At 40.5% G+C, this 15425-nt stretch overlaps 2 protein-coding genes and 1 long non-coding RNA gene across 6 annotated transcripts in view; 2 read left to right on the top strand and 1 right to left on the bottom strand.

The window, feature by feature from the left end:
- The window catches only part of CASS4 (Cas scaffold protein family member 4), a 56719-nt gene extending 53304 nt beyond the window's left edge, over positions 1-3415 (top strand). For all 3 annotated transcript variants that reach the window (XM_026664949.2, XM_087959257.1, XM_087959255.1), the window contains one exon: positions 2761-3415. In XM_026664949.2, the coding sequence (XP_026520734.2) occupies positions 2761-3174 (414 nt within the window). In that variant the 3' untranslated portion in view covers positions 3175-3415. The remainder of the gene's footprint in view (positions 1-2760) is intronic.
- Positions 12-6547, bottom strand: LOC148131088 (uncharacterized). Of its 2 annotated transcripts, none has more exons than XR_015748435.1 (2): positions 6421-6547; positions 12-5781 (listed from the first exon to the last, which is right to left on the bottom strand). It is a non-coding gene; the product is annotated as an uncharacterized LOC148131088 (long non-coding RNA). The 2 variants fall into 2 exon arrangements; XR_015748436.1 differs by having other exon boundaries at positions 12-3181.
- A 6-nt stretch (positions 6548-6553) lies between these two features.
- The window catches only part of RTF2 (replication termination factor 2), a 69536-nt gene continuing 60664 nt past the window's right edge, over positions 6554-15425 (top strand). The window contains exons 1-4 of the mRNA XM_026664948.2: positions 6554-6865; positions 8353-8447; positions 8548-8641; positions 9946-10085. Of these exons, the coding sequence (XP_026520733.2) occupies positions 6662-6865; positions 8353-8447; positions 8548-8641; positions 9946-10085 (533 nt within the window). The 5' untranslated portion in view covers positions 6554-6661. The remainder of the gene's footprint in view (positions 6866-8352; positions 8448-8547; positions 8642-9945; positions 10086-15425) is intronic.

Raw genomic sequence — 15425 nt, 5'->3', positions numbered from 1 at the left:
TTTTGTTTCAAAAAGACGTATTAGCTACCTGCCAGTGGACATGTTTATTTGTATTCCTAATTGTTCATTGAGCTCACTGGTACTTACTTTTGAATAGGCACTGTACAGGATTACAGCCTGTCATTTGGCCCTCATTGATTTGGGAAAAGAATGGTAAAAAAACTTTGAAAATCCTTTAAACCCACCACAGTCATCTGGAACGACTAATTGCTTTATGCACTCAGCCTATAGTGTGATAACTATCTGAATTCAACCACATAGAGGCTGCTTCGTGTAGCATTTGTCATGCTGCTGTTTGTTTTTGAATAGTATAGAATGCAATATTGTACATCAATGTGTTCTGATAATATATTCTATGTCACCCATGCTCAAACCAGCATTCTCACTGGGTTAAGGCCAGTAACAGCTGAGTTAAACGGCAACAGAATTTTAGCCACCTATACTGGAGTGTCCTACTTAGGAGAGTATGACCAAAGCAACACAGGATCTCTGATTCTACATTGCTGGTTGAATTTAGCAACTGAACCAACTTATTTTCACTCAGCTGTGGTGTAACCCTAATGGCAAAACACTGGTAGTCTGTAAGTGAAGCTCTATAAACCTTGTAAGTGATCCATAGTGGAGGCCATTTTCACTTCTATCCCTTCTTGGAATTCCTGAGCTCCAGTAAATCTCTTTATGCATCTCTTTAATGGAAAAACTTGGACGTATCCAAACAAAAATTTGGCAGTTTTGTCCATTTCCCCCTTCCTATTTGCAAGATCAGTCAGGCTTTCCAGTTTTTTCCTCTCCCTTTTGAGTGGCATGGGAGACTGCATAGGGAAGATTGCTTCAGCAGAGCTGAATTGGAGCCAGTGTAGAAATACCCTTACAAGGGATTCCAGTTCAGAAGTCTACATGTTGTAAACAAGGTTATCACACATACAAAACTTCATCCACAGTTTCTCTCTGGCTTCTGGTAGCTAAAAATAAAGATTTCCACCAAATTCTTTTTTATTGAGATTTATTGAGAAAGGGATACCATTACAGAAATTCCAACAACTGGATTACTTTAATGTTAGAACTTAAATTTCTCTTTCATCTTGCTAGTGCAGAGTCTTCTTTAGTTTCTTTCACTCACAACTTCACTGTATCAGCAGGCTGCTGGCCCATTTCCCAGACAACTTAAGAACACACAGGCACCTTTCCCAGCCATCTCTTGAATCCTTATCAGCCTGGGAACAGATCATTACAAACATAGCAAAATTATAGTTACAGATGGTGAGAAAAGTCCCTGGCTGTAAAACTGATTTTATTAAGCTCTCAATGGGATTCTGCAATTAGAGGAAGCACAGAAAGGGAATCAGATAGCTTCATTCCGTTACAGATAGAGCTTTATTTTTACTTTTGCAAACGTTAAATAACCGTGCATTACAAGTGATAGAAATATGCCTATTGAAGGGTTCTATCAGATGGTGTCATTCTCTTTTTGGATGGCAAAGAAATGAGGGAAATTTGGGCTGCTTTGAGATCTGCAGTGCCTTGTGTTCTTATCTCAATAATCCCAACATTCTGAGGTCTGCAAGAAATCAATCAGATGTGCTTTACATGGTTTAAGGAAAGACTGTGGAAATAATCTTTATGTTAAAACACACATTATGCACGCAGAAGCTTCTATGTTCCATCAACAGAGACTTAATAAAAACTTAAGTATGGGAAGCCACCCTCCCTTAGAAGAATGAAATAGTTTGAGGAATATTATATTTCCCAAAGGGAGAAATGGAGATACATGTTTTTAGAGGCAGAAAGCAAACCCCACTTTCCTTAATAGCCCACAGCAGATATCAGCACTTAAGAGATAAAGAACTTATTGAAAGAAGACCAGTATCTAGATAGCTCTATAAATAAGCAAATACCCTCACCCAAGAGCCAAAACAGGACAAAAGCCATTAAGCCACAATAGGAATTACCCAACACCCTTTCAGAACACAAGCCCCTTCATTGCATCACCCTCAGAGCAGTCCAAACTTCAATCAAACTTAGCTCAAATACCTAGGATTTGTATACAGCAGGGATGTTAACTCAGGTTTCCACAGCGGCATCACGTGATGTATCAGGACTTTTTTCCCCTTTGCTAAACTGGGCATGGGCATGGCATGACATATCTGGCCCATGGGGCGTGAGTTTGACAGCCCTGCTTTAGAGTCAGCTATGACCCCTACATAACCCCTACATGGCCCCTTGGGAATCTGATGACAGCCAATAGAATACATATTCTTGCACAGGAACAGGAAGCTCAAGTGCAAAGCCCAAAAGAAGATATAAAAGCTACCCACTTTCAACTCCATTTTGTCAGCTGCCCAGAAGCACAAACCAATGTGGTTGTGCTTCATCAATAAATGGACACTCTTTCCAATCAGCCTCCGGCCTCCATTTTGTCTCCAGTGCCTTTCTCCTGGCTTGGAACTGGACCTGAATTTTCTTCCCACACAAGCAAGGGATAGTTCCTTGACATTTTGGAGAGCTGCTGCCAACACACTGGACTAGTTGGACAAAGAGCCTTATCACTAAGGCATTTTTCTACCTTCTTAATTGCAGCATTTCCATGTACTTTATATTTCTGATGAGAGGAAGCATTTTAAACAGCCTTTCTCATCTTGATGCCCTTAAGTAAAAGATCTTCCCACAGCCAGCACAACCACTGAAAGGATTTCCAGAAAAAAGCCACACAACATTTATAGTAGGAACTCTCATTTTTTCTTGTTTTCATTCTCTCTCTAGAGTTCTCCACCTACAATGAAAGAAAGGACTCTCAGCAAACAAGATCCAGATAACAGAATGATACTCTCCAGCCTCTCCAGACTGTATTTTGGAGCTGTCCAGAAAGCTATTGGCGTTTTCCACAAAACCCTTAGTGATAATCGGACTCCTGAAATCTTCATCACCAAGAGCAAGCTAATCATTATGATAGGTCAAAAGTTGGTGGACACCTTGTGTCAGGAAGCCCTTGAAAAGACCAACCGGAATGATGTCTTGCGAGGCAGCAGTACATTTTGTGGCTTGCTGAAAAACCTGGCAATTGCAACCAAAAATGCCGCAATGAAATATCCAAATCCTGAGGCAGTTAAAGAACTTCAGGATCAAGCCGATGAATTATCTCAATTCACACAGCAATTTCGAGATACGATGGAATGAAGGAGCACTGAAACAATTCAAAAGACAAATTTAGACGTAATGCTTGGATGGGATAAAGTATATCCATGTTGGGGGTGGTGGTGGTGTAGGGATACATGCCAACTCTCCTCTCTGTTTCTCTTAATACAACTCCAGCCAATGTCCAGCGAGAGGCATGCAAAAGTGTCTTCTCTCAATATTTAAACATGATTAAATTTTCCCCATTGTCGAGAATCCTGATATAAAGATTTTCTGAGCAGAAGCTTCTCTTTGTACCAACTTGACATTTATCCTCAACAATCATACAGACATCAGTCTTGAACACAGGTAGCTTGGGGTCAAGGTTCAGTTTATACAATTCCATTTAAATTGTGTATTCTGTTGAGGCATACTGTGTCGGATTTTTAGACATGTTAGGATTTTTATTATTACAAAGCATGCGTGTCTGTCTGCTTGAAGATAACTGTACTGTAGCATTCTACGCCATAGAGATGTGGTGAGTATATATACGTTTAATAAAAACCTGACAGTAAATTGATATGACAAGATTAGGGCTATTCAGAGGGCTTGTTATGAACTGTTCCAATAGTGCTCAGGCTACTAGCCATTCTTGCAACCATTCACTTGGTAGGACAAACTCTGATGGACTCTTTAAGATGGTGCAAATGCTACCGTGATTAACCATGGTTTCAGGTGTAATGGTATGAATTATTTATCCAGCAAAAAGCATGGTAAAGAATAGAAATTATTCAACAGTCTTGACTGATTGGTCTCAGCTCTATTATTTATTTTAATTTCTCTTCCTTTTCATTTCCTTCTTGAGATAATTACTCTTTTTAAAGAATTACACTATCTTCATATCAACAAACATGCATTTTACTTACAGTTCAAACTGGAACTATTTCACAAACAGTTCACAAATAGGAGAAAAGACATCATTCTGTGTGATCACACAATGAGAGATTTAAAAAAAGGAAAAGTAACAGACAACAAGTAAAAGGGAATCTTCCAGACTCTTACAACCAACAAGGGACTGCCTCATGTGTAGTGAGTCTGTGCGTATGTATACATGTAAAAATAAGGTACTAGATACAATTAATCATTCCTTGTGCATGTAAGGTTGCTTAGCCCAAGATCAGAATCATTATCATGGTTAGCCCCTTCTCATTATGGTGTCCAACTTCAGGAATGAGATACAGATCAGATATACTTAAAAAAAAACAGAGATGAGGTGAAGCATACAAGGGACAAGTATATATTCTATTATATATTCAGTCCTAATAACAAAAACAATTTCTTGGAAATGGTTAAACACATAATTGTAAAAAATATTCCATCACAGAATATTCTGAGTATGAAATGTCTATTCCTTTTTTTTTAAAATAAATTTTATTGATTTTACAATTAAAACAAACCAACAACACATACATAAATGAAAGAGAGAAAAAGAAGAAAGGGAGAAGAAAATAGAAAGAAAATAGAAAGACCTATTTTATCAGGTTACTGAATTAACCTACTTTCTGGCTTTATATAATACACTGAATCACAAATAAAGTGGCCTATGCTGAATAAACTAACATACAAGAAATATTACCAAGGTTACACTAACAGAACTTACTGTTATATGACTGTGTCCGTTGTCATGACCTGCCCTTATGCAAACACATTGTGTAAATATAAACACAAAGTATTAAAGATGCATCTTTTGTTGTGCAACAACAGTCTCAATTCAAAAATGCCAGGGAATTCTAGGAAGCTTGGTATGCAGACAAAGTAGTCTCAATAGAGATAAGCACATTTACATACTATTCAAATGGGTAAATAAAACAAAACATAGAATCAAAAAGACTAGAACACATTCCCATATTCAGCTAAGCAAGGATGAACACCACACAAACAACGAAAGAATCATCTAATATCCTAATCAAGGAACCACCAAAAAGAAAACCAATAAAGAAGAATATTTGTAGCTCAGGGTTGAAATGAGAGGTTCTTGGTGCTCTGAGCTTGCTTGTTTTCTTGAAGACATTTCATTATCCTAACTAGGTAACATCATCATACAGTAAGGAGTGCTGTTTGCTGTCAATTTATAATATATTCTGGTGTCTTGCCTGTCTGGGTGGGTGAGGTTTAGAGATTCTTTGGTTGGGCTGTATACTAATGGCTTTTTTGCAGTTTCTACAGATACAGATAATCAGAGTTGGAAGGGACCTTGGAAGTCATCTAGTCCAACCCCCCGCCCAAGCGGGAGACCCTACACCATTTCTGACAAATGGCAGTCCAATCTCTTCTCAAAAGTCTCAACTGATGGCGCTCCCAAAACTTCGGAGGGCCAGCTGTTCCATTGGTTGATTGTTCTCACTGTCAGAAAGTTTCTCCTTGTTTCCAGGTTAAATCTCTCCTTGTTCAGTTTCCATCCATTATTCCTTGTCTGGCCTACAGGAGCTTTAGAAAATAGCTTGACCCCTTCCTCCCTGTGGCAGCCCCTCAAATATTGGAAGACTTGATTGGGGTATAAAGAAAACCATGCTCCCACCAACATTGGCAAGGCAAACTAGGTATATGTCTAAGTGCTACTGCTATATAAACAAGGACAAAACCCACTTTCATTGGTACTGATGATGTTGCCTAGTTGGGGAATAAAAACATCTTTAAGAAAACAACCAAGCTCAGCACCAAGAACTCCAAACCCTGAGCGCCAGAAATCAAATATTTTGTTATTTGTGAAGTTTGACTTTACAGATCATAGAAATGTACACAGAAGTTTAAATTCATCAAGCAATTCCCATCTTACCACCAGATCCCCCTTATTTTATTCCTCCACTGTGAATCCCACCTGAAGGCAGAACAAGAAGCAACAGATGGAAGCTAATCAAGGAGAGAACTAACCTAGAAAAAAAGAGAAATTTCATGACAGTTAGAACAATTGATCAGTGGGACAGCTTGCCTTCAAAAGTTAGAGGTGTTCCAACAATGGAGATTTGAAAGAAAAATTGGACAGCCATTTGTCACTGGAAGCTTTCAAGAAGAGACTGGACTGCCATTTGTCAGAAATCGTAGAGTCTCCTGCTTGGGCGGGGTTGGACTAGATGACCTTCAAGGTCCCTTCCAACTCTGTTATTCGGTGAAATCTGCCCAGTAACTTGTGGCTGGGATCAGAATCTTAGTTTCACATCATTGCCCCCACCCCCCACCCCCCATACTGACTCAGTCACAAAACCTAGTTAGTCAATTCGCACCAAATGCTGATTCCTGAACTCCACCTACCGGCTGAGCGAGCGGAGGGCTATAGGGCAGCGTTTCTCAATCTTGGCCACTTGAAGATGTTTGGACTACAACTCCCAGAATTCCGCAGCCAGGCTTGAAGCCTCTTCCAGCGGTCAAGGTTGAGAAACGCCGCCCTAGAGGTAACGTGCAGTTGCCGAATTCGAGTCTCAGTCACTAGCGCGAAAACAGCGCTAAGGAGACACTTCCGCCTTGGGAAGCCGCTTCGTACTAGGTTACCCGAATGACATCACTATATACGTCATCACACCTTGCCCTCTATTTCGCCGGTCTGCGCCGGAAGTGCTCGTGTCACCTGACCGGAAAAGTCTTTTCTGCCTGGCAACCCGGAACTTCCAGAAAGCCAGTTGGAGGCGAAATGGGTTGCGATGGAGGAACCATCCCAAAACGGCACGAACTGGTGAAGGGCCCTCGTAAGGTGGAGAAGGTGAGGCCGGGGTCAGAAAGGGGAGTTCCGGCTGGTGTATTCCGTTCTGGAACAGGGAAATGGTGGCCCACCTAGATCCACTACCTGCGTTTTGGGTCCTTTTTGCAAGAACAAGTAGTCCTACAACAGTTCATTTAGTGACCGTTATGATGTTACAGCGGCAGTGAAAAATGTGACTTATGACCGTTTTTCACAGGGACGTTTAGCAGTTTCCCCATGATCATGGGATTAAAATTCAGGAGCTTGGCAACTGATTGATATTTATGACCGTTGCTGTGTCCCAGGGTCATGTTGGTGACCTTCTCACAAGGAAACTCAATGGGAGGGCTTACATTCACTTAATAACTGGGTTACCAATTTAACAACTGTGGCAAGAAAGGTTGTAAAATGGGACAAAACTCACTTAATAAATTTCTCACTTAGCAACAGAAATGTTGAGCTCAATTGTGGTTATAAATCAAGGACTACCTCTACAGCAGACAGGAGTTCCATCGAATTTCATAATGTTAACCTGCTTATGGGAAAAGTAATTTCAAGAGTAAAGATGCTTTACTGTTGAGAACAATCAACCATGGAACAGCTTGCCCTCAGAAGTTGTGGGAAATGTCACTTGAGACTTTCAAGAAGAGATTGGACTGCCAGAAATGGTGTAGGGTCTCCTGCTTCGGCCTACAAGGTCCCTTCCAACTCTGATTATCTGTTATCTGAGGCAGCTAGGAATCGGTATGATTAAAATGGCAAGTGGAGGTTGTCCACAAGATTAGAAAAAGACCTTGTCAAAATAAACGTTGAAATGGCGTAAGGCTTTTCCACAACTCAAAATGTGGGATTGTAACTTGCTCTTCAACATTAGAAATATCCAGATGGGCATATACTTGACATTGTGTCGACAGCTAGATCCAGTTTTGACTTGAGTGGTGAATAAGCATGGTGAAATAAACACATTATGTTGTGGGCTCTTCTGTGGTTTCGTCATTTTTGTGAGGGTGATTGAAGTCCCTTTTTGGGTAGAGGGGTTTGCTGGTTGTCGCTCAGTTTGTGTCGTTTGTTTTGTTTTATTTTTATTACAGTTTTATTGCTCTGTATTCCTTGCTGCCCAGGGCGCAAGGAAAAAGGAGGTATAAACATTTGATAATAAAATAAAAACAAATCATTTTACATCTATAAAGTAGAAATATAGTGTCCTGAAAGTAACTAGTGTGATGTGAAACTGCAATTAAAAAAACCAGTATAGTCTTGGACTGTCTAAGAAAATATTACAACTAGTTTGATCATGGCATGTAGTAATATTTAGTTTGTGATACTTAGCCTTCCAATAGAGGAGAATATATATAGCTTAGCTGACCAACTGTAATTTCTCCATGTATAGGATAGCTATGCAAATCCAAATAGGTAAAAAAAAATTGCATGCAAAGTAAGTACAAAGATTTTGGATTTAACTATTGTTTCTTTTTCTAAAATTGTATATACTTTGTTATATTCCCCAGGTTGACAAAAATGCAGAATTAGTAGCCCAATGGTACTATTGCACTCTAAGTCAAGAAAAGTTAAGCAGACCTATAGTAGCTTGTGAACTTGGCAGGTAAGATTACACTTTAAATTATTTTTCAGACAAAGTGTCACATGTTTTGAATAAGTTTAAGAAAGTTAGCCTATTTTTCACAATATATTTTCTGCTACAGGCTTTACAACAAAGATGCAGTCATTGAATTTTTGCTGGATAAATCTTCTGATAAAGTCCTTCTGGAGGCTGCATCCCATATCAAGAGTATTAAGGTATGTTAACAACGTTAAAATACATGATAATGATTATAGTACACAAGTTAAACAGAGAGTCACAAAATTTATCTTTATTTTCTTGACATAAACTTCCTCGATATTAATGAAACTTTGAAGCATTGTATTTATGCAGTATGTTTTTTTAAAAAAACCTGGGGATATGTGAGATGCATTTTCTTCTAAAAGCAAACACCAACGTGTTTTTCTTTTTTGCTTCTGTAACATAAATATATGCTGTTAGACTGCTTCTTTTTACCTATACTGCCTCCTTGTTGCTTCTTTTGCTTAAATGCTTATCATAATTCTCCCTATCAAGACTGCTTTTTCTCCTTCCCTCATGGTTTTTTCCAGAATCAGACCCTTTTAAACATAAAGGTCCATTGGTGTCGTATAAGAAAAATGATTTTATCACCAGAAACTTTCTGCCTCCCACAGATATTGTCTTAAACTTCAAACTTGGTCTGAAATCAGAAACAATTCTATTATCCCTTTCTTAACTCACTGAAAGACAAGGTGATACTAAAAGCTGTACTATTATTATTCTCATCCTTCCTATTAAATATCTGCTATATTATGACTATAACCTTGTTCCTTGTATCTTACGATTTATATTGTTCTATTTAGTTTCCTAGTATGATTTTGATTGATTATTTAGGATCCTATGACTATCACAAAGTGTTGTATCTTATGATTAATGATGAATGTATTTATGATGGCTATATAGGTGAAACTCAAAAAATTAGAATATTGTGCAAAAGTTCATTTATTTCAGTAATGCAACTTAAAAGGTGAAACTAATATATGAGATAGACTCATTACTTGCAAAGCAAGATAGTTCAAGCTTTGATGTGTTATAATTGAGATGATTATGGCTTACAGCTCATGAAAACTTTTGCATGATATTCTAACTTTTTGAGTTTCACCTGTATATTCATGATTCATCACTTACATCTTTTATGTACACTGGGAACTTATGCACAGAAGACAAATTCCTTGTGTGTCCAATCACACTTGGCCAATAAAGAATTCTATTCTATTCTATCCCTATTCCTATCCCATTTCTATTCTATTCTGCTCCTAACATCAGTGAAGCATAGCACATCATCAGGAATATAGAATGCTTTCTATGAAGTTTGATGTTGCCAGAAACTTCCTGCTTTCATCTACACCCTATGACCAAACATATTTCCTTCTAGAATATTTGAATTTTTCATACACTACTGTTGTCTTCCAATTTAGGTGATGCTTCCTTTATCATAGTGTCAAATCAAGTTACATAAAGTATGGTTCATTTCTTGCAGAATGTCATGGAATTGAATCTCTCAGACAATCCAGCTTGGACTGGTGACAAGGGTAATACAAAAGGAGATAAATATGCTGACATCCAAAGTGCACGTTTTATTTGCCCTGTAGTTGGATTGGAAATGAATGGAAGGCATCGGTAAGTGTTTCCATTTTAATTAGGTTATAAATAATATGCTTTGCTGCCTTTTTTTAAGTGTGGCCATTTTCATAAAAAGATTGCTTGTTCTGTTTCCGAACTATGAAAATAGAAGATATAAAATGTTATTGAATGCTAACATTATAAAAACTGTTGTATCGAAGTAATATGTACAATGCAAACAATTATAATTATATGTGACACCAAGTTTGATGAGGTAGTAATAAATAGCTCAGTGAAAATAATATCCCTGTGAAAAACAATATTCCATGTCAGATACCATTAGGAAAAACAAAGAATAAAACTGTTAATATGAAATTACTTATGTATAAATCTTTGGTAAAATTTGTTTGAATGATGCATGGAATCATGACTAAAAGAGACAAACAAACAACCAAACTCAGAAAGGCACCAAGGACTCTCTACACCAGGGGTCTCCAACCTTGGCACCTTTAAGACTGGTGGACTTCAACTCTCAGAATTCCTCAGCCAGCTTTGCTGGCAGACCCCTGGTCTGCTGGCTGGAGAATTCTGGGAGTTGAAGTCCACCAGTCTTAAAGGTGCCAAGGTTGGAGACCCCTGCTCTATACAGTGGCGTGATTTGAGAGGGACACAATTGCTTCTCCATCTCTGTTTCAATCCAGAAAACATCCATCATGATATTTTCAAACAATAATTGAACATTCTAATTCTGTCAGGTAAAGATTCCTCTGATGTATACAACAACAAAAAATGTCAGTGATTGCACTAAATAGCCAATTGTTCGCTTGCTTGCAGTCTTGATAAAATATGAGAGAGGCAAGGTACTGCAATTGTTGTCAAGGATGATTGATTCCATTGCAGGTACAGGATTCAAGCCAGTGCTCAGATATTCAGATACTGCCTACTACTTACTGCTGCTGTTTAGCAACATCCAGTCACTCTTTATTTGGAACACCAAGGCCAGTGTATCTTGATTGTTGCCATCACCAAGCAGTAAGTAACAGCTGCTGTCATCAGTGCCAGTGGAACATTTGCTTCACCATTGCCCTAGGTCCTAGCAGCTGATCCAGGCAAACATGCTATCACTCAACATCATTTGATGCCACCAAATAACGGACCTCATACTATGGTCAGTCATATCTGTCTCTAACATACCAAGGTTTCTTATTCCTGGTCCATTTTAAAGGTTATCAGAAGCACCTGGAAGTTTGCTCCTCACAATGCTGTTCTTTAACTATTTGGCTCGACTCCAGTTCAATAAGCAGGTGGCAGTCATAGCTAGGAAAGCCTTTGTACAGTTCCTTCTTCTGTGCCATTCCTGGATTGGCAGACTCTGTTTACAGTCACTCACGCCTTAGTCACCTCCAGATTGGACTACATTTACTTCATGGGGTTGCCTTGGAGACTAGCCCAAGGGTTCAGCTAGTACAAAATGCAGCACCATGGCAATTGCGTGCACTCTTACAACTGAGCACATTACACTGCTGCTGCAAGAGCTACGTTGGTTGCCAGTTTGCTTTCAGGTCCAGCTAAGGTGCTGGTTTTGACTTTTAAAGTTCTTCATGGCAGGGACCACCTCTCCAATTATTTCAGCCCGCTCCATTAGATCTGGCAGAAGAGGCATGCTGTGTGTATGATCAAGTAAGAGCCTACATTTGGGAGGATCTCAGGGGACATGTCTTCTCTTGTGACCGCCTTATGGAACAGGAAATGGGAGATATGCTCAGATGACTCAATTACTGAAGTGGCTATTTTTATCCGCTTTTCATATAGGGGGATTGTATATTTGTTTTTTACACTATTTATTAATGAGATAATTTTTTAATCTTAGATGTTTATATTTTTTAATATTTGTTTTGATATTTGTGATTTTTATCCAATTGTGCGCCACCCAGAGTTGTTTTTGGTGAAGTGGATGGCTATATGAATTTGATTAATAAATAATATTCTGGATGCTCTGCACATTCAAGCTTTCATCACTACTGCTGACAAAGTCCTTAATAGCTTAATAGCACAACAGGTCCAATGGTAGCAGAAGATCTTCCTATCCTTCTCAGCCATCACCTTCATCTGTTGGCATATTTATGCATCTGAACTATGGTGCCTGGAACAAACCATTATCTAGCCTCAACACTGTCACTCATAATATCTTGCACATCTTCTCTACATCGCAAGAGATTTAGATGTTCATCTATGAGATGGTTCACATGTGAGGTCTTGGGGGGTGAGATTACTATGGTTCACCACATGGTCATCCAGATGTTCAAACTGGACTTGGCATTTTTATCCACCTGTCGAGTCCTTCCCAAAGACCTGGGATAGACAAGTGGATATTTGACGGTGTTACAGATACCATTGTAGGATGTAAGCTGTTCCGAGTAAGGCTGCCTTTTGCAATTGACGGGTGGTGAATTTGTCAGTGCTGATGGTGTTCATGTGATGCTCCAGTTGTTTTGATACTGCACCCAAGGGGCCCAGTGGGATTGGTACCGTCTTTGCTTTCTTTTGCCATAGTTATTGTATTTGTTCTTCTTCATCTTATTAAATTTATTTGCCAGCTATCTCACTATGGGGCTTTTCTAGGCAGCTTACAACAGTAACAAACAAGGGCATAAAAAGGAAGGTTAAGCAAAGTGAAAGTAAAATAATAGAACAATAAAATAAAAAGACAACAAAGAAAATATATCAATATGACTAATAAAAAAGGTGGGCAAGTGGGGAGCAGGAAGGGAGGTGGAATTTGTGGTCTATCTAGCACCACCTCCACAGTAGAACTCCCCCATTGGGACTTCAGGCCAACCAGCAGATTATTGAAATCTGACAAGACTTCATGAATGTTAAAAAGTCCAATTATATTACATTATTTGCTCTTCTGTGATGGCTTCTGGCCATTTTTTCCCCATTCATGCTATACAAAATTATTTGGCTAAGAAACCTTTGATGATATTGAGCAAATGAGGGAAAAGTTCTTTTTAAAAAACACCCATATTCAGACAGAACTCAGCTGAATATTTAGTCCTAAAATGTTTTTATATGTTAAATCCATACTTGTTTCCTAACCAATGTGATTAAAATCGCATCTTAAATTAGATGGAGCTAATGCAGGGGTGGGCAAACTTTTTGGCTCAGGGGCCGCATTGACTTTTAAAATTTGACAGACGGGCCGGGTCAGCACAAGATTTTTGGGAATCGCCCCCCTTCCCCCCTCTTCTCCTCCTTCCCCTGAGTCAGGAGTTGCTACCGCCGGCGGCTCCGCGTGGCTCCAGTCCCGTGTTGCCTCGGGAAGGAAAGGCAAAAAGGAAGAGCGCGGCGGTGCTTTGCAACGGGAGCAGCGGCACCGGAGGCTCAGGCTCAGTGGCTCCTGGTTTTGCCTTTTCCTTCCCAAGGCAATGCGGGACTGGAGCTGCGCCGGCGGTATCAACTCCTGACAGCCCCAGCCAGACACCTGAGCGGAGCCTGGGCGGAACTGCCTGTTGCTGCTGCTGGAGCACTGCCGGGTCGCCTCCTCCAAGCAGCCCGCCTGCCCGCCAGGCTTCCCCTCTGCCATGCAGCTCGGGGCCAGGCGCGAGCGCCCGCGAGTTAAAAGGAAGCCGAAAGTTGCTGGGAAGTTGCTCGGGTGCTGGGAGCAGGCTTATAAAGTGCCGCCCGAGCAAAGTTTAAGCAGCCCGCCCTCGCGCCTGGCGGAGGGGAAGCCCAGAGCCTCCTCCAAGCAGCCCGCCTGCCGGGCTTCCCCTCTGTCGCGCCGCTTGGGGCCAGGCGCGAGCACCGCGAGGAAAAAGGAAGCCGCAAGTTGCTGGGAAGTTGCTCGGGTTTCGGGGCTTCCAGGCTTAAACTTTGCACAGGCAAAGTTTGCAGGCGGGAGCGTCTTCCCGCCGAGGAGCGGGAAGGGTTCCGCCCGGCGGGCGGGCGGGCTGCTTGGAGAAGGTGACCCGGCAGCGCTCCGGGTTTCCCCTCCGCCGCGCAGCTCAGGGCCAGGCGCGAGCGCCCACGAGGAAAAAGGAAGCCAAAAGTTTCTGGGAAGTTGCTCGGGTGCTGGGAGCAGGCTTTTAAAGTGCCGCCCGAGCAAAGTTTAAGCAGCCCGCCCGCCGGGCGGAACCCTTCCCGCTCCTCGGCGGGAAGACGCTCCAGCCTGCAAACTTTGCCTTTGCAAAGTTTAAGCCTGGAAGCCCCGGAAAAAAAAGGGGGATTGGTGGGGACTCACCTTCGGAGAGGTTGCACTCGAAGGTGATTTCGAACTCCCAGCCGAGGCCTTTGCAAAGTTCTTTTCTTTCCTACCCCGAGAGCGCTCCGTACTGTTTTGCAGCTTTGGGGGCCACGCAGCACAGGGCAATACGCCACGCCCAGCGATTTTTTTTCAGGGGCGGGCCGGATTGGACAGACCAACGGGCCAGATGTGGCCCGCGGGCCATAGTTTGCCCACCCCTGAGCTAATGGGTTTGTTCATGCTCTTATTTAGCATGTGATTTTTTAAAATAGTTTTGAACAGGTTAGAATTATTTGTGCTGTGATTGGAGGGTTGGAGAAGCAGCACATCAGCCAGTCTGAAACCCACATACAAGCATATTTACTCAGGCAGATTTATTACTCAGTATGTCACAGCAATGAAGACCATATTTGCAGTATCCCGTGACAGGAGTTTCAAGTTTTTATTGGATTATTTTTTAATTAAGAATTTATATTAAAAAAACATTTTTGGAACTGCTAGTGAAGGAACAAAACTCTATTCAAACTGGAAAATTGGCTGTACTTGAGTGAACTCTCTTCTTCTATTCATCTTTTGTCTTTAGTCTCTTTTGAACTCCCTGGAGCGTTGTTTTTTAAAAAAAAACTCTGTAATGTAACATCAAATGGCTTCCAGGCAAATGCAAGTAATTTATTATCAATAGTATAAATTATGAAATTGATTATCCACAGTCATACAGTTGTGTGTTAAAATGAAAAAGTAATGTAGATACAAAACAGAAACTCCAAACAAGACAGAAAATACACACTGAAGGTGATCTTACATTTCCCCCCCCTTCCTGCATCTTTTCTGTTTTCACAAACCTAAGAAACTGCCAGATTCCCAATTTCTTTTGAATACACTGTTTCAGAAATAAAAATGTGCGGCAGTAAGTACAATTCTCACTGGTTTTACTGTTAGATCCTGGAAAATTCTTGGTTCTCCCTTATTTCATTCAGATCCTTGTTAACCCCACTTTTCCCTTCAACATAAGCCAAGGATAACATATGATTATGCAGTCATTAGTATTTACCGTAGGATGTTTACAGCAGCCTTGAAACTTGTTGCATTACAATTAGCTCTCAATATATTCAATAGGATATTTTTTTTTGAAAATACATATGCATTGATTACCA

The sequence above is a fragment of the Notechis scutatus genome, chromosome 3, assembly GCF_049901735.1.
Source record: "Notechis scutatus isolate UNSWTSFEM ecotype Mainland chromosome 3, rNotScu1.2, whole genome shotgun sequence".
NCBI classification, from domain to species: Eukaryota; Metazoa; Chordata; class Lepidosauria; order Squamata; family Elapidae; genus Notechis; species Notechis scutatus.
Note: the sequence above shows the minus strand (reverse complement) of the source record. Positions and strands in the feature narration are given on the sequence as shown.